This window comes from Halichoerus grypus, chromosome 3, assembly GCF_964656455.1.
Source record: "Halichoerus grypus chromosome 3, mHalGry1.hap1.1, whole genome shotgun sequence".
NCBI lineage: Eukaryota > Metazoa > Chordata > Mammalia > Carnivora > Phocidae > Halichoerus > Halichoerus grypus.
This window is the reverse complement of record NC_135714.1, coordinates 4738031-4756653: the sequence shown is the minus strand read 5'-3', so window position 1 is coordinate 4756653 and position 18623 is coordinate 4738031. Positions and strand designations below refer to the sequence as shown.

Below are 18623 nucleotides of genomic sequence, written 5' to 3'. Positions count from 1 at the left end.
CCCAGATAAATAGGGCCGGAAAAAATGCACACCACTGGGCTTGGTGGTCTCGCTGCACTTGTCAGCTGCTTGCATGCTGGGTATGGTACTTGTTCATTATATTAATGGTTTATTGTCTGTTAGCTCCAGAAGGCAGGGGTATTTGTCTATCTAATTCAAAGTCAGGCAGGGAGCCTGGCATACAGTAGGTACTCAATAAATACAGTGGTGAATGGCATGCTCCCCAGCATACAGACAGGGCACAATCTGTGTTTAAATGGGGCAAGGAGGCACCGCTGATAGTAAGGACTCAGGAGGACTGTGCCTGCAATTCTGCAGGGGATCAACCCTCTTTTCGTATTCACGACTAACCTGTTCCAATGCCCTGTGGCCACCTCGGTCTGAAAGACAGTTATGATACGGCCCACGGCCCCACTACTCGACTGCCTCCTGCCCATGGCCAAGCCCCCGCCTGCCCATCACTGCCTCTCCCTGGATCTCCTCGCTGGGCTCCTGGCCTCCAGGCTTGCCTGCTGGAATCCAGTCCACCCAGGACACACACACACAGCCCTCCCACCCTCCTCACCCACCACGCCCACCCATGCCCTGCTCACAGCAAGGGTGATGTCCCCAACACGGCCCGGAGGCCCCTACGGGCAGGGCTGAGTTTCTTTCATTGTCCCTGTGTTCCCCAGGGCTCAGCATGGGCCCGGGTCAGAAGAGGCACCAGGAATCAATGGCTGAATGAAAGGGAACACTATCCCTTACACAGCTGTGGGTTTTGCAGTTTACAAAGGGCGAGTGCATTCACAGTGTTACCGAGTCCTTACAGTAGCCCAGCAGCGTCAATCTGACAGGGGGTACGTCCCCAGCCTGGGGTCCTGCGACAAGGAAGCCGGCGCTCCAGGAGGGTGGCCACAGCGGGCAGCCCAAGAGCTTGGCAAACGGCCTGGGGCCAGGCCACGGAGGCCCGAGGGCGAGTCCCAGCTCTGTCCCTGTCAGCCAACCCCCCGTCTCCCCAAACCTCTATTTCTGCATCTGCAAAATGGGGTGATAACATGCCACTGCATCCAGCTTTCATGCCAACACGAAGGTCAAGTGAGACAGTGAATGGTCTGCACACTGTCCGGTGCTGTGAGGAAGCGCTGAGGACGGCCCACAGCAGTCCCACGAGTCCCGTGCCCACCCCGTGTGCAGACCTGGGGCTCCCATGTGACCCATTTTGTTCTGCTAGGAAGCTGGTCAACACCTCCAACTTTGCAGCGGGTGTCTGGCTGTGTGGTTCACCACGGGGGTCCCCAACTGCTGGGGCAGTGCCTGCCTTTCCTGAGGGGACCCCCCACGCTGACCCCCTCCAGCACCCTTGACTCAGGTCAACCCTAATCCTAACTCTGGCCAGTCAGAGCACTGCATCCCCCCCACAGTCATGGGTTTAGAGGTGCCCCTGAGGCCCCATGAGAGCCCATGGGGTGCCATATGGGGGCTTGGTGGGACAGTTCACAGAAAGCTGGTCTCTTTCCTCTTGGGCTTTATTCTGGGAAGGCAGGGCATGTGCTGCTGGCCCCAATTTGGCACCATGGGGCACCTGAGACAAGCCAGAGCAGAGCGCAGACGCAAGAAGCAGAGAGAACCATCTAATGACATTGTTTCAGCCTCTGAATCCAGCTGAGCCTGAAGCCTTCTCATGGTCCATAAGTCAGTAAATGCCCGTGTTTTGATTGAGCCAGCAGGGATGAGGCATTCTAAGCCTTGCAACCAAAGGAGTCTTGACCAACTGAAGCTCTGAGCCCCGGGGACAGGGTGGGGCCCACTGGGCCTCCAGCCTGAACAGTCAGGCAGATGCTCAGCCCAGCCCTCTCCACCAATCCAAATCTGAGCTTCCATTCCTTCCGAGCAGCTCCAGCCTCAGCCCCTCCTTGGACCTCTGTGACCACCCCAATCCGCTTCCACCCTCCCAGCTCAGAGCACTCTGCTCTTTCAGGGCAGGAAGGAGACAGATGCTTCTGCTTTCTGACATGCAGAGCACCAGCTCTGCGCTGGATGCATCTGGAAGGGGCTCAATGAATGTGCATGCTGCAGTCCAAGCCGGGAGGGGTCAGTGAGGCTCACAGGGATCCGGTTACTCACCAAGGTCAGTGAGCTTAGGGGGCAGAGCGAGACTCCCACAGAGGCTCACACTGACCGCCAAGCCCCAGGTCTGCCCCCCACCCTCCTGCTGGGCTCAGGGAACAGCATGTGCTTGCTCTCTGCTTCTCCAAGCCCCCGTTCTCCCCGTTCCTGAGGTCTCTCTGCCCAGTGGACCCTGGCCAGCCCCTGGCTCTCGGCCCGCAGAAGCCATTTGCTACCCTCTGTCTCTCCTTCAAACCCTCCAGACTGCTCCTTCCTGCTCCCACACCCCCTCCCAGCCAGCCCTGGCTTCGGCGCTGGGGGATACAACCCACTCCTGAGGGGTAAGCGGCAGCAGCAGCAGGTCCGACCCCCCGTGTTAGGAGCTTCTCGCCGTAGGAGCTGCCTAGCACCCCGCACAGAGCGGACACTCGGCTTGCACAACACTCTGGGCGGTGGGGGGCTCCTACCCCGTTCCATTGCACATCCTGGAGGCAGACTTCACAAAGGGCAATTGGACATAAAGGTTGGAAATGGGGAGTCGGGGGCTGGGAGGGGCCTGGGTCGGACACTTGCTAGGTGTGAGCTTTGAACAGATTAACTTGGGCTCCCTGTGACTCAGTTTCCTCATCCGTACAGGAGGTCACGTTAGCACCTACCTCCTGGATTGTCGTGAGGGTGATATGAGTTAACACGAACACATGTTGAGGTCAGGTGCAGAGCCGCATTGTGTAGGATTATTATTATTGGCCTGCAAATAGCGACACGGTAGAAACCTGGCTGCTTTGTCCACTGCTGCCCCTCAGGCCCGAGTTTGTGTACCAAGTTCTTTCTTCACCGGTCAGCGGGGCCTGGAGTCCATCCTACTGCCCCTGGCTTGCCTAGACATAGGGGAACGCCAGGCAGGGCCCCCCTTTGACCCCATCCAACTGGGCTTCTGACACCTCGACTGTCACCCTAAGCCCTGGGTGGCACCCCAAGGCTGTTCATCACACACTGAGGCCCCTGCCTCAGGCCGCAGGGAGGAGGGTCCAGAACCTCCAGCTGACTCTCCAGTGGGTCAGCCATCCCTCCTCCAGGAGGGCAGACCCCAGGACTCTATCTCCTCTGCAGTCCCCAAGGCAGTTCCAGAATGACAGGGAACACAGCCACCCGGAGAAGGCAAGGGGTCGAATATAACCCTCGGCAGCCATGGATTTAAAGTTTTCATAACCCTGGGGTGCCTGGGTGGCTCAGTCGTTAAGCGTCTGCCTTCAGCTCGGGTCATGGTCCCAGGGTCCTGGGATCGAGCCCCGCGTCGGGCTCCCTGCTCCGCGGGAAGCCTGCTTCTAACCCTCTCCCACTCCCCCTGCTTGTGTTCCCTCTCTCGCTCTCTCTCTGTCAAATAAATAAATAAAATCTTTAAAAAAAAAAAAGTTTTCATAAACCAGCTCATCAGGATTCCAAATCTGGGTCTCACTCACTGAAGAGGTTGAACAAAAGCAGAGCCAAGCCATCCACCCCCACTGGAAGCCCCCCGCCCCAGGAAGTGGCGGGTGCCGCAGCGGGAAAGGATACTGAAGCTCCTGTCAGTGATAGCCAGGTGCCAGAGGTTGATACGCAGGTCGTCCGCCGACATGTACGTCTCGCAGTCGCTGTTGACGGAGATGGAGTTGATGTGGTAGGTGTGGCCGTTGGCGAAGACCCTCCGTGGGCTCACCTCCACCATCAGATCCATGGGCTTCAGCACGGGCACCTGCGGAGGAGGGGGCGGTCTGCAGGGTGATGAGGTGTCGGAGGGGAATGGAGGGGGGCAGGTGCCCAAGGCAGGAAACGGCATGCCAGGGCTGTACGATCAAAACCGGAGGCTGGGCATGTGCCAGTGGGCATCCATCCTGCACGTGTTGGAAATAAGCAGTGCCACATGGCCAACATCCATCACCTGCCAGTCCTGCAGGAATGCTTGGCCTCCTGGGATTGGTTCTGAGCCTGCTGTGTGACTTTGAATAAGTGGCCGAACCCCTCTGCACCCCAATTTCCTCACCTCTAAAATGGAATGAGAAGATACCGTGGCAGCACCCGCCAATTATCCACATTTTGTTCCCCTGTCACGAGGAAGTGGCTGCTCAGGCAAGAACTACATTTCCCAGCTGCCCTTGCAGTTGGGTGTGGCCATGTGACTGGTTCTGACCAATAGGATGTAAACACAGTGACACTTGGCTCTTGAGAGCCTAGACTGTTAAGGGGCGGGTGTGCCTTCTCTACCCGTTTTCCCCTTCCATGCTGGAAGGTGAGGACCCAAGCCTTAGGAGTGAAGGCCCGTGGGATGGAAGGAGGCTGTGTCCCTGCAGGAGAGTCATGCGTCCACCAGGAACGCTGACCCTGGACCTTTCCGTGAGTGAGGAATACGTTTCTGTGTGCTGCGCCCTGCAATGCTGGGGTTATTTGTTACGGTTGCTGGTGTTAGCCTAACTCACACACACTCCCATCGGAGAGCAGTCCCTGGGACAGCATCGGGTCCTGAGCCTCTGCTTCCCTCCGCGTACTCTGCCTGGAACGTTCACCCCCTTTGAACTCCTAGTTATGCTGACTCCTCCTGCAAGGGCTAGAAGCGACAGCCCCTCGGACACGCGGCCTGCCCCGGGAGTGGGGTCCCAGGGCCTGCTCACCCCCAGCACACTGCACACATCTGTATCAGGGCTCCCAGCCTACGCTGTGCTGTGTGTCGGGCATAAGGCCCCACCCCAGGAAACCGTGAGGTCTTCGAAGCCTCAGGGATGGGCAGACAGACAGACAAGGCTTCATCAGTCTCTCCCAGGCCTGGCCCAGACTCGATGCTCAGGAAATGGGCACTGGCATGGCCATCCTGTCCTGGGGGGAAGACTGGATGCCAAGATGACCCCGATGTGTCCAAGTCCCAGAGTCAGGAAATGCAGAGCCGGGGTGACTGCCTCGTCAGGGCATCTTGGTGGAAAGACAGACCCCTGAAGCCCTACTGCCCTGCCACCACTAGGGTTACCCTCACTGGGGACCTCACCTCTCTGGGCCTCAGTTTCCTTATCTGTGAAGAGGGGTATGCTGGCCCCTGCTCAGGGCTTCCGTGAGGATCCCACGAGTTCATGCAGGTCAAGTGCACTTAGAATGGCGCCCCGCACATGGCGAGTTCCCGGTCTGTGCTAATGCCAGACCTCGTCCTTAGGAGGTGATGGGAGGGGGGACAGGCCTCACACAGCCACACGGGTTTCAGCGCGGGTCCGGGGAACTGCGTCCCGGAGAGAGGCAGCTCAGCCGGCCTCCGAGTGAGGAAGAGCTCGGGGTCCTGGTGTCGGGCTGTGCAAACCTGTCGGCTAACTGCACGGCTCCTGGGCCTGGGGCGGCAGTTACCAGGTAGAGTCGCAGGAATCCAAGCTGAACTGGGTGAGGACACGCTGGGGCAGACGGGCTGCTTGCCATCAGGTGGGAGAGAAAGACAGTAAACCGATACAGAAGTGAGTGTGTGTGTGTGTGTGAGAGAGAGAGAGAGAGAGAGAGAGTTCACGTAGCAACAGGTGCTATTTGGAAAAATAAAACAGGTACAGGGTCAGGGTGAGAGGGTTGCAGGGGTGGTGCCAGGTAGGAAGGGCAACCAGGAGGGGACATAGGAGCGGGGCTAACGTGGGCCGTGTGGATCAGACTCGGGCTGACGTGGGACCTGAGAATCTCCTTCTCCCAGCGGACCTCCTCTGATTGCACCTCATTCTTAGGCTGGATCAGGGGCTTCCTGGAGTGGCCAGTCTGTCACAGCCCTGGCCACATGACGAGGCTGCTGTCTTGTTCCTGCAGTGGCCTGGGAACGGTTAGGGGCACACTGTGTCTTCTCGTGTTCATCTCTGGCTGGTGCTCAGTTCAGGGCCCTGCACAGAAAGGTCCCCAGGGACCTCTGACATGGAAGGTGATAGCTTTGGTTCTGCAGTTGGGTGGGTGAGCACTAGATGTTCCTTCTCATGTGCAGCCCCAGGGGACACAGTGTGAGCATGGACCAGTGTGTGTGCATGCGTGTGCATGAATGTGGGTGCGAGCGAGTATGCATGTGCGTGCACACGGATGTGGGTGTGGGTATGTGCACTCATGAATATGGGTGTGTGTGAGTGTGCACGTGCACGAGCATGAGTGTGGGTGTGAGTGTGCACGTGCACGAGCATGAGAGTGGGTGTGAGCGTGCACATGCATGAGCATGAGTGTGGGTGTGTGTGAGCGTGCACATGCACGAGCATGAGTGTGGGCGTGTGCAGCATCGGGGTGCACGCCTGCCTGGCCCTGGGCCATTCTTGTGTTGCTGGCTCTGTGCCTGAGATGAGAGCGCATGGTGTGCCTGGGCCTCTGCCCTGCCCATGTCCCCCTGTGTCAGATATTCTAGGTCAACTCCTAATCTTCCCTTCCCTTTCCTCAAGGCACAGCTGCCCCAGGGTCCCCTGGACTCTCCCAAGTCACACCTGTTCCTGGAGAAGATCAGAGCATCACTGGCTTAGCCAAGTCTTGGATCTCAGTCTGCCTCCCCTCCTTCTGGCAACATCGCTTCCCCGCCCGGCAGCCTTGGCCTACATCCAGGGCTCCAGCCACTAACTGCCATCCCCAAACCATATTTCAAAGTTATTAAAAGAACAAAGGAGGGGAAGAGTGAAAATAAATATGCCCTGAAGGTTTGGGTATCTCATGAATAAAACATTTCCCCTCCCCCAACACTTCTAGAAGCCACAGTCTAGTCAAGGTGAGAGGCAGGAGGGCAGACACCTAAACGCTAAGGACAGAACATTGTGGGATACACAGGCTAGACTGCGGTGAGGGTTTTTATCTGGCTTGTGTAGAAACGGCTTTACAGAGGAGAAGGCTACTAGGGTTTTAAAGGATGAATAGGAGTTCACCAAATCAACAAGGTGGAGTGACTCCCTGTCTGTTTCCTTGGGGGGCTGGGCACTCAGGCGGACCTGCCCACCTCCAAAACCCAGGGATCTAGCATGGGGCCCAGTGCAGAGCAGCTTGTCGGTAAATAACAGCGCCAGCCTCCAGCGGGAACAGCTCAGATTCGGTAAAGAGCTGCACACAGCTGCGTGGCCTGGGTGACATGGGAGGAGACAAGGAAGAGGCGAGAGGAGGAAGGACCCAGATGCCCCCGTTCTTTCTCCCTTTCTCCTCCTCCGGGCTTGGCGGACGGTTAAGGGCCGTCTGGGGATGTGAGTGAGACACAGAGCAAAGTCTCAGATGCTGGGAGGGAAATAAACGGATTCCCACGGGCCACCCCATCAAGAGGTGATAATTGCATCCTTCCCACCAGATGAAAGCCTCATAAACTTCCTGGGGGCTGGGAGGGAGTGTGGGGGGGCACGTCACTCCCATTACTCAATGTGGAAGCTAATTGGCTTCCTGGCTTTCTCAGAATTTATTTGCACAATTTGCCCGTCATTTAGAAGCCGAGATGCTTAAACATTTATTTCTCCATCTCGGGAACAACACCGATTACCGTTTCATATTTATGACGATTTGCTGGATGCGTAGTGAGCGGGTACGCTAGCTATTTCAGGGCAAGTGAGTCCTCACCACCATTTTGCTGGTGAGGAAACGGAGGCACGGGGCAGGGTCCTGCCTACAGCCACCTGACAAGTGGCGAGTGGATCTGGGAGCCATCGGGGAGCCCGGGGGAGGTGCCAACACCCCCATGCCAGGCCTCGTCACTGCGCCCCCCCACCGAGTGGCACACACACATAGTTGTGAGTTGGCCCCCCTCTCCCAGGAAGACGGGCAGTTCGTGCGATGTGACCCAGCCTTTCCAAATTGGCTAGAATATGGAAACTGGAGCTGAAGGGAGCAGTACCTCTGATGCTCACTCATGGGACTCTGGCCACCTCCTCGGAGCCAGGCCAGGCCCAGGAGCAGGGGACACTAAGACTCAGACCCAATCCCGCCCCCAGGCTCTTTGTTTCACTGAGGTCTCCCTATGCCCAGAGCAGGGCTGGGCACAGGGCAGGTGCTCGGTAAGTGTGAACAAATAAATCCAAATTAGCTGTGTACCAGCATCCCCTTCAACAGACACGAGCAGAGCGCCCACTATGTTCCAGGCTCGGTTCTGGAAGCCAGGGACAGACAAGGTGGCCTTGCTATGCTCCCTGCCCTGTTGGAGAAGGACAAGGACAGACGTTCATGGAGTCTTCCAGCAGGACACCAGTGACCATCTCCACGGCTCTCCTGGGAGGCTGGGACCTCATTCCCACTTCACGGAGGAGACTGGGATGCTGACTCTGGAGCCAGACTTCCGTGGGTTTGGATCCCGGCTCTCGTTTCAGCTATAAAATGGGGTTGATAATCATGTGCCCCCTTTACAGGACTTCAGTGAGGACTGAGCTACTATAGGGCAGAGTGCTTGGAAGACACATGCTGGCCTTGGGAAGTGCTTATGCTCATTCAAGATCAGGAGTTGGCGGAGGCTCATGGAGGCTGAGAGCCTCGTCCCTGTGGCTGAGGCAGTACTGGAACCCAGATCCTGGGACTCCAGAACTCTCTCTGCCATGTCTCACAGCCTCTCCCCGAAAGAAAGTTCTTTTGCCTTTTCACCACGTGGGGATGAGAGTTTGCTTCGGCATGACCCGCAGCTTCACCTTCCCGGTCTCTTTTCCGGCTGAGCCTCTGTCCAGGCGGCAAGAATCACCAGTTCCAGGCCTCTCTCGGACCCTCGGCAAAGGGCTTGGAATCCACAAAGTTCAGCCCACCGGTTCTCCTAGAACGCGTCACCCCGCCTCATCCCCACATCACTTCTGGGAGAAAGAGCCGTCTCTGCTTTGCTCACGAGGAGCCCGAGGCTAGAGGCAGGGAAAAGCTCACAGCCACCCCACAAGGAAGCAGCCCAGCCAGGACCCGAACCCAGCTCTGGCTCAAATCTCAAAGGCCCTTCAAGTCCTAAAGGCTCACTGTTTCACAAAAGAAGTCTACATGGCTTCCCGCTTGCCGGAACCTTCCACGTTCCACATCTTACCTGCAGCGACGTCACCGTGGACAGGTCCTTAAGCTTTCCTTCTTCATCTTTTAGGTTATATCCCTCAGGCCTTTTATCTCGTTCAGTAATCTTCCATAATTTGATAGTTTTATCTTTCAAAACAGAGCAAACAAACGAGATGCATGATTAACACCAGCACAGAGCACAGTCCACGAGATAGGGCTGCAGCACGCTGGGAATTCCTTGACGGCAGTGTGCTCTTGGACACGTGGGTCCCTGCTCCTTCTATGCACCCACGCCATGCATACGGGGTACCTGTCCTCATCCTCTGGCTCCTCACAACTTCTGGGTCAAAAGGGAAGGCCCCTCCGAGGGCAGCTAACAAACCCTCTAAACCCACTTCCAGAAAGAGTGTATAGACGTAGCGTCCTAATTTTGAAGCCCCGCAGGGGTAGACAAAAAGAGGGTAACCTGCTCGCTCTTTCTGAGCATTGGGCCCATCCGGAGGGCAGCTTCCCGGTGGCCGCACTTCTCTGGCCTCCTGCCATGAACATCAGAAGAGGAACCTCGTGGCGTGATGGTTCATCTTCTACGTCAGCGTGGCGAAGCCAAGCCACCCAGGTATTTGGCCAAACATAGGTGCATGTTGCTGTGATGGTATTTTTCTTTTAGATGGCATTAACACTTACATCCACAGAGTGCTGCGCTGAGGCTTTATTTGCTGTTGCAAAACTCTAATGCTCTTCCTGCCTCAGTCGTGGAAGCCCATACACACCCAGGAGCCAGAAACTCAGAGTATGGAAAACTGAGCCCCCCACATGGAGAGCAGCTGTTCTGGAAAGTCCCACAGCCCTGTGATGGACTTTATGGGAATAAGAAATAAACTGTTGTTAAACCACCAAAAGAAAAAGAAAAATCCATAGAGTGAAGCAGACTGCTCTCCACGCTGTGGGTGGGCCTCATCTAATCAGTTGAAGGCTTTAAAAGGCCTGAACTCCCCCAGAGGAAGAGAGAATTCTGCCAGCAGGTGGCCTTCAGACTCAAGCTGCAACGCTACCTCTTCCCTGGATCTCCAGCCTTCCAGGCCACCCTGCAAATTTTAGATTTTCCAGTCCCCACAATCATGTGAGACAATTTAAAATAAGTCTCTTTCCATATATCTGCATCTACATGTGCATCCCTACCTATACACACACACACACACACACACACACACACACGCGCTCATCGTATCGGTCCTCCTTCCCCGGAGAACCCTGACTGCTACTGTAGCCAAAACAAACAGCCCTGCTCAGGAGAAGGAAGAGGGAGACAACTGGTATCACCAAACCCGTGATAGGTACCCAAGGACATGCCGTTCGGAAAGGGTGCAGCTGGAATCTAAACCCAGGGTCAAGAAGCTTTGAGGGTGGGGGTGTAGAGAGCCCCTGGAGCTGACCTTCCCTCCAGAGGGGCAGGAAGAGAATGACACGTCCCACTCACGCGGTTCAAGGAAGAGCAACACGTGTGTGCGGCCCCGTAGGCACCAGCCCTGTTCTAACCCACTATGGCCTTACGTCATTTCGTCCCCCAAGCGCCCCCATGAGGCAGGCACAAGCATAGCAACTCGGATGCGGAGGTGGCAGGGCCGGGATGTGCACCACGGGAGGGGCTCCTGTCCTCGGGGAGGCCCTCACGGCCTCCACTCCCCACTGGCTGAGCATGGCCCTGGGTCAGGCACCCTTCGCGGGCTCGGATCCTGCACTTGGCACAGTGAAGGATGAGAACAGCAGGAGGCCTGGAGGGCAGGCCTGGGGTCAGGAGGGGTCGGGGGTGGGGGGTCGGGACTGACGGCAGGAGGGACAGCAGGCTCAGCAGAGAAGTCCGCAAAGGCTAAGTGGAAGGCGACACCGAGTGGGGTCTAAGGGACGAGGAAGGGGTTGGCCAGGTGAGGGGCAGACTGGGCGGCCTTCCGGAACAAGGGTTGGTGGGACTGAGTCCGAGCAGTTTCGAGGATGCCTTAGCAGCCGCACTGAGTCTGGGCTCTGTTGGGGAAGGCAGGTGGCGTCACCGTGTGAGGCTCACACGTGCCGCAGCAGGGCTGGCTGGTCTCAGGGTGCTGGCTGGGTGTCATCCATGTCACCCTTACGCAACCCAGAGGAGCTGCACCACCCCGCTGCACAGGTGACAGAACCAAGGCTCAGGGAAGCAAGGCCACCGCCCCGAGGTCACAGGGCTGGGTGGAGTCCAGGCCTGTCCTCCTACCCTTCAGACACCACTGATGACAGGGGCAAGAGATGCAGGAGGGCGAGCAAGGGGAAGCCGAGCCTCCGGCCCCAGGAGCCAGGCCCCGAGTGGGCCACAGCGAAGCAGGAGCCTGGCCAGGAGCCTCCCTGGGGCAGAATGGTCAAGTGGCCAGCCAGGGTCCTGAACCCACGCTCCTGCTGCCCGCCTCACACTCTCGAGTGACAACCCCACCCAGGGGTGCTCCGGGATTCCAGAAGAGTTAGGCTTGCCTCCTTCATGGGGAATACCAAGCTCCCTCCACCCCCACCCCCAAGGACAGTAATGACAGAGATGTCCCCGACCCAGCCATCCGTCATAATGCAAACAAGCCCTGCGTCCCACCACGGGCCAAGGCTGAGCAAGCTGTGGGACCGTCACTGGATGGAATGTGCCCACTGCTCAAAATGCTGTTTTCGAGTTCTCGGGACCTAGAAAAAGGCTCAGTGTAAGCGAGCTGGGAAAGAGCATTTGATGGCCGGTGCTGCCGGCTCAGGCGGGCCCCTCACCATTGGTGGACAGCAGGGAGTGGGCTGCATTCTGCTGTGGAAGCCACTTGATCTTGTTGATTTTCTCCTCTATCTCCAGACTCTTGAGGTAATCGAACTCCGGCTCGTGGCTCTGGAAGGTGCTGTAGACGTCATACTCGCCCTGGCTGTGAGGCGCATTTTTACTCTGCAGGAAAACCCAGACAAGGGGGCCTGAGCTCCAGCATGGCAGGGGCAGGGGTGAGGGGCGCGCCGACCAAACCCTCCGAGAGCCCAACGCAGCCGGGCGGCCCGTGTCCAGCAGGGCTGGGGGATCCGGTGCCAGGGTCAAAGAGACTCTGTATTTTAAATGGCCGATGACTTGGTGTGTGGCTGTGGCCAAGCCCCATCTCCTCCTCAGTCCAGCAATCAGGCTGGCTCACATTACCTGAGCACCTACTATGTGTGGGGTGCTGAGCTAAGTGCTTCTCACTCCCCGTCTTGTTCCATCTGCACGGCCCCTCTGTACTGGGCACCACCACGATTCTCCCCATTTTACAGATGAGAAAGTGGAGACTCGGAGGTGAACTGACCGCTCCCCCCAAAGGCCATGTGTCCACTAAGTGCTGTCACTCGCCCCTCTGAAGTCTGTCTGACACCAAGGCCAAGGCTCTGGCCTGCTCTTCCAATCTGAGTGTCCAACTTGGTCCTGACTCACAGAATGTACACATCTTGGAGTAGACTTTACACGGAGGCAGAATATTCTGGAATGTCAGACTGGGGCCAGGCCATCGTCCTCCTGACTTTCCTCCATGGGCCCATCCTGGTTTAAGCAGCAGAGCTCCTAATAACAAGGACCCTCGTGACAGAGCCCTCAAAATAGTCAGGTGCTGAGTCCATTGTGGGCACAGGGCCGGCTTTCTCAGCGGACAAGTTCAGTGTATGTGGTAATAGGAAGCTTCCACCAGACGTATAACCCGCCTGGGAGCAAACAGAGACAGTCAACCAAGTGCAATTTCAAGTCTCCTATTAATCTTTTCTGAAAGCATCTATAGCTATATTTCTACACCTGTCCTGCTTCTGGCAAGCTTTCAAGTTCTTCTGTATGTTTGCTTCTACGTCCCTTCAGCTGCCAGGAGCACTGTCTATGACTAAGGTCACCGGGACCGGAATAGAGAAAAAAAGGAGAAAAATTCCAAAGTCGAGAAACGTGCATCTACCCATTTAATTTCTTTCTCTAAAACGGAGGCTTGGCTTTGCAATCCCTGGTGGGCTACCCAGGTCCTTCTCGTGAAATCGGCACGGTCTGTGCTCGGGTAACGGATTTTCAGCTGTCCGCTTTCCGCTACGTGTCCTTGCTAAGCTAGGTGACACCCTCTGAGCTCCGGGCTCCCCATCTGTGACATGAGGATGCTAATAACACCTAATGGCACCACTGGGGTTGTCGTGAGGGAGGTTACGGGGGGAGGGAGGGAACACAGAGAAGTCAGACCTCGAGGAACACGCTGTGGAACGAAATGGGGCAGGGATGCATCTGCAACATCTCCCCTGCCCCCTTCATCCCCCTCCTCCCCACTCTCCTTCTCAATTCCCCCTCCTCCTCGTCTCTTCCTCACCCCTCTTCCCTCTCCCCCTCCCCTCTCCTTTCCTCGTCCTCCACCTCCTTGGTGTTCACCATCCCGTCTTCAGCATCTAATCCCTGCACGTGTTCGGTGTGTGGGTGGCCCCTTCTCTGAGGCAGGGTGGCATGTACGCGACAACACATGGCCTTGGTTTCAGCCCCTGGTCTTTACTCACTAGCTGGGCGACTTCTCCAAGTGTCTTCATCTGTAAGATGGGTGTCGGTCCCCACCCTCTGAGGTGGGCAGCAGAGAGTAAACGAGAAAAGTGTGTAGAGAAGATAGCAAGGTGACCACACATAGTAGGTGCTCAACAAATGGGGTTTTTTTTAATCATGAGGTTCTTATAGTGGTTCAGAAACAGCGCCCCTGGGTGGGTTGTTCCGGGCTGCTCTTGTCTTACCCGAAATTCTGACGGACAACAAAAGCCTCGCGACGGCGAGGCCTGGGGCTGAGCCAAGTCGCCAACCCCAGCCAGAAGGCAGCCCCACGGCTGCAGAAAACGCAGTCCTCCTGTCCCCCCACCTCTGGCCAGGACAGCGTCGGCTCACCCAGGCGGAGGGCAGAAATCGGAGGCTTAACCCAGGGCCACAGCTGCCTGTCCTGAACGTGTCCCCGGGGCCCAGGACAGAGCCAGCAAAGGCCTGCGTGGGGCGTGGCCCCCCTCCCACGGCCACCAGGTCCCGCCGCACCTCTGGCTCCCGCTGGAAAATGACCACCCGGCCACCCTTGTCGCCTGTGGCCAGCAGCTCTCCGGTGTGGTTGAACTCAACAGTGGAGATGATATCGGCTGTGGGGGGAGAGACAGGAAGGTGTGGCTCATTAGGACCCCAGTACTGCGGAGCTCAACAGAACAGGCCCCCCGCCCCCCAGAGCCTGCACCCTTGGGCTGGGCCACCATCCAGAAGCAGGGGCACTAACGAGGGGCCGATGGTCCCCCTGTCCCCTCCCGGCTGGCCGCGGGACAGAGACCTGTGCACAGGCTTGCTTCCCTGTCTCCTTCCTACTTCCTTCCTTCCTCCTTCTCCTTCCTTCCAGAAGCAGTTTGGGGGTTTCATGTGCTGCCTAGGTGAATGGGCCACAGTCTGACACTAGCCGTACTCTGGGGGCCCCCGGGACCAACTGTGGTCACCCCTGCCCATCATGGGTTCCCCATTGGTGGGACCCCCATAACCTTCACACATTCCTGGCCTGGACTCTGTAGGCCCCAGAATCTCTGATCCAGCTTTAGCACAGAGCCTCAGCCCTGATCGCTGCCCCCACTCCATTCTCCTACAGCGACCTGAGTCCCGGCGTGTCTCAGCCCGAAACCCTCCAATGGTCCCCAAAACCGGATGCTTTTCCCTCCCAAAGCCATCGTGAGCAGCCTCCCCTGTCAGGTGGTGGCAGCTGCATCCTCCCCTGGCTCAGGCCCAAGACTTGGGGTCTCTCTGACCCCTTTCTCTGTCTCCCTCTCCAGGCGCCATGTCCAGTCCTACTGGCCAGGCCTTCACAATGTATCCAGATTCCTCCCACATCTCCCCGCCTCTCACCTGGAAGATTCCGACAGCCTCCTAAAGGATCCCTTTGCTTCCTCCCTGCCCCTGCTTAAACTAACCTAGCAGAGCATGAGGGACCCCGCCCAAAACCCTCCAGATCAAATCCCCATTTGACCTCAGAGTAGAGCAAAGGTCTCAGGGTGGTCTACAGCCTGAGTGGTCTGCGAGCCCCTGAGGCAGAACACATCGGAAGCCCAAACCTCTACCCCGCTCCCGCACCTGCACAGAACACGGCACTGGGCCCCTTGCAGCTTCTCAAAAGTACCGGCTACCTCTTATCTCAAGACCTCGAGTGATTTTCACTTTCCTATTCAATAAACACCTTTTGCTTTTCCAATCAGTGCCTGTTAGAGGCAGCTTCTGGCCCACACTGGCTTTCTGAGCCGTAAGTAAACGCCAGCTTTGACAGCAAAAGAAAAGAGGAGAGAGAGAAGGTGGTTTAGAAGCGGGATGATGGGCTGGACATTTTCATTGATCACGATAAAAGCACATTTCATTGAACTTAGAAAAACAAGACAAGATGAGGAGAGCAGTGGGACGGGAACGTGTACCCGCCCGCTGAGCACGGAGCTGGGAATGGGTCGGGCCCTCCACGGGGCCGCCTAGCCTGACCCGGGAGCCCAAGCACCCCGGACCCGGAGTTAGAACCCAGCGGTGCCGGGGTCCCGGACGGCATAGCACCAGTCCTTGCTTTTCCTACTGGCACCCCCTAAGGGGCAAAGAGCAGGATATAAAATTGTGTATAAAATGTTTTTAATTATATACACCAGTGATCACAGCCGTGTTAAATGGCAAACACACTGGGCAGAGGGAAGAAAACCCGAAAAATGACCCCCCCCACCACATTAGCAGAGGGTGCTTTGGGGTGGCTGCAATAAAATATTTTCGTTTCTTTTCCCACTTTCCTACATTTTCTCGATTTTCTGTAATGAAGGTAATTTTTAATACCTTTATTGGGATATAACAGATATACAAATGCACATATGTAATATATACAATTTGATGAGTTTGGACATATGCATAATTTATATTATTTTTATGACGGAAGAATAACAATGCTATTAAATTAAAACGCCAGTGTGACCACTGGTACCCAGAGCCAATGCAGTCCATAAATGCTGGGCCGTTACCACGGTAACAGACACTAATATCTGCAGGCAATTTACAATTTATGTGTCAGCTTCACATCCGCTGCCTTCTTTGAAACTCATGCCAGCCCCTGAGGGGGATACAGCTATTATTTCCATTGGCAGCTAGAGAGATAGAGGACCCTGCACATGGACAACCTCCCGAGCTGCTCGCGGGCCAGTGGGAAGTCCTGGGTTGGAGTCTTGGCTCCAGCGCTTGGCTGTGTGGCCTTGGGTTGGTCACACCACTTCTCTGAGCCTCAGTTTTGTAGCATGGCTATAATAGGGTGTGCCCGGGGTCAGAAGCCCCAGTGGGACCATGGGGTGTGAAGGTCTAGGAGGAAGGATCACGAGTGTGAGGAACGAGGAGTTACCAAAATTAACTGGCCAGAAAACTAAAGCCCCCTCTCATCCTTGCTTCTGGCCTCTACAGACTTCGCAGTGGCCAGCTCAGAAGTGTGCAAGATGAGTAGTGGCTCGACCTTACTCTGCAGGTTTGGGGGTCCTGACCTCCAGCCCCACGCTAGTCCCATCCTGGGAACATCTATGGAGTAAGCAGACCATGGCATTGCTTCCTCACACTTCGGGCTGGTAGATGTTTCACCACTGATTCATTGCTATTATCCTTATCAATAAAACCTTGAAATCAGAAAGTCCATTCTCTCATCTTGGAATATCTGACACATGTCCAGTCCCAATACCACCTCCTCCAGGAAGCCTCCCAGAGAGCACCACTGCCCCCCCAGTTCAGTGGTCTCTCCTACAACTACAGTCTCATGCCCACTGTGTGCCCCCTCATTGAATGTGGACCCCTTCCTACATGGGGGTGTCTATGTCCATGTTGCCTCTCATCTTGACCACGGAAGGGTCAATAACATCAACTCACGTGTCTTAAGTGCTCATTTGCCAGGCACTGTTCTAAATCTCTCCATAGGAGTTTTTGCTTCTAGCCTGGTGGCTCCTATTGGATCAACTCTCTCACCAATCACAACTATAAAACCTCGACAGAAAAATAACAAAACACAACTACCTGAAGGCACTGGAGGGGACCAAATGCAGGTGGAACATGCAGGAAAATTAGCAATCACTCACCTAGTGAGCCATTTTCATGGCTTTTAGTCTGAGAACAGGCCCTAGCCTGTGTCCTATAGCTGCTGAAACTCAGGTAGAAAGTCCTACTCTTAGGTCTCATAAACCAGGTGACAGAGGCTAGGGAAATGCTAGTAGTAGCCGGAAAGTGAGGGAGTAAATTCTAGAAAGGGGGATGCCTGAGGGGGGCCCCCAAATACAGCACATAAACTCTGCCCAAATCTTTGGCCACAAAACACGCACACGCATGACAGACTCCAAGCAGCCCAGCTAAGACTAAAAGAAGTGAACTGGGGTTTGTGCCCATCACCCCAGAGATGGGGTTTGCAGTTGAGTTCAACCAAGTTAACTGCTCACAAACACAAAATAAAACAAAAATGCTCTTTGGAGGGACATACGAAACATCTAGAGTCTCTACAATGTTATCATTCACAATGCCCAGGATATAATTCAAAATTATATGAAGACACACAAAGAAATAGCACATCACCCATACTTAATATAAGGATAATTGATGGACACTAGTCACAGAATGCCCTGGATGTTGGAATTAGCAAATGAAAAAATTTAAAGTAGGTATTATAACTATGTTCAAGGATGTAAAGGGAAATTTGCTCCCACTGAATGAAAAGAAAGGACATTTCAACAGAGAAAGAAAAACTATTTTAAAAATAACCAAATGGACATCCTATAACTAAAAAATACAGTATCTGAAACAGAAGACCACTGAATTGCTTAACAGAAACTTTGAGATGACAGAAGAAAGACAGTACACTTGAAGATACATCAATACAAATTACCTGATGTGAACAATAGAGAGAAAATAAATTTAAAGAAGAAAACAGATCTTCCAGGATCTGTAGGTCAATATCAAACATCTAACATACATGTAATTGGAGTTCCAGAAGGAGAGGTGAGAGATAATAGGGTAGGAGAAAGACTTCAAGGGATAATGACTGAAAAAAATCCCCAATATGGGAAAAGACATCAATGCACACATTAAGGAAGCTCAGTTAACTCCAAAGAGGATAAATGCCAAGAAAACCACACCCAACCATTAAACTGCTGAGGACCAAAATAATGATAACATTTTATAAGCAGCTAGAATAAAACCATGTTGCATTCAGAGGCACCAGGACTCAAATGACTGCTAATTTCTCATCAGAAATACTGGAGTCCAGGAGTGCCTGGGTGGTTCAGTCCATTGGGAGGCTGGCTCTTGATTTCATCTCGAGTCATGATCTTGGGGTCCTGGAATCAGCCTCGTGTTGGGCTTCATGCTGAGTGGAGAGTCTGCTAGAGATTCTCTCTCTCCCTCTCTCTCCGTTCCTCCCCCTGCTCACGCTCTCTCCTTTCTAAAATAAATAAACAAATATTTTTAAAAAGATACTGGAGGGGCACCTGGGTGGCTCAGTCGTTAAGGGTCTGCCTTCGGCTCAGGTCATGATCCCAGGGTCCTGGGATGGAGCCCCGCATTGGGCTCCCTGCTTGGT

At 55.2% G+C, this 18623-nt stretch overlaps 1 protein-coding gene across 2 annotated transcripts in view; it reads right to left on the bottom strand.

Annotated features, from left to right (window-relative positions):
• Window positions 1-18623, bottom strand: part of PPP2R2C (protein phosphatase 2 regulatory subunit Bgamma) — a 132092-nt gene that overhangs the window by 38547 nt on the left and 74922 nt on the right. For both annotated transcript variants that reach the window (XM_036104661.2, XM_036104663.2), the window contains exons 2-5: window positions 14069-14166; window positions 11800-11965; window positions 9068-9180; window positions 3643-3820 (exon numbers count right to left, since the gene is read on the bottom strand). In XM_036104661.2, coding sequence (XP_035960554.1) covers window positions 3643-3820; window positions 9068-9180; window positions 11800-11965; window positions 14069-14166 — 555 coding nt within the window. The remainder of the gene's footprint in view (window positions 1-3642; window positions 3821-9067; window positions 9181-11799; window positions 11966-14068; window positions 14167-18623) is intronic.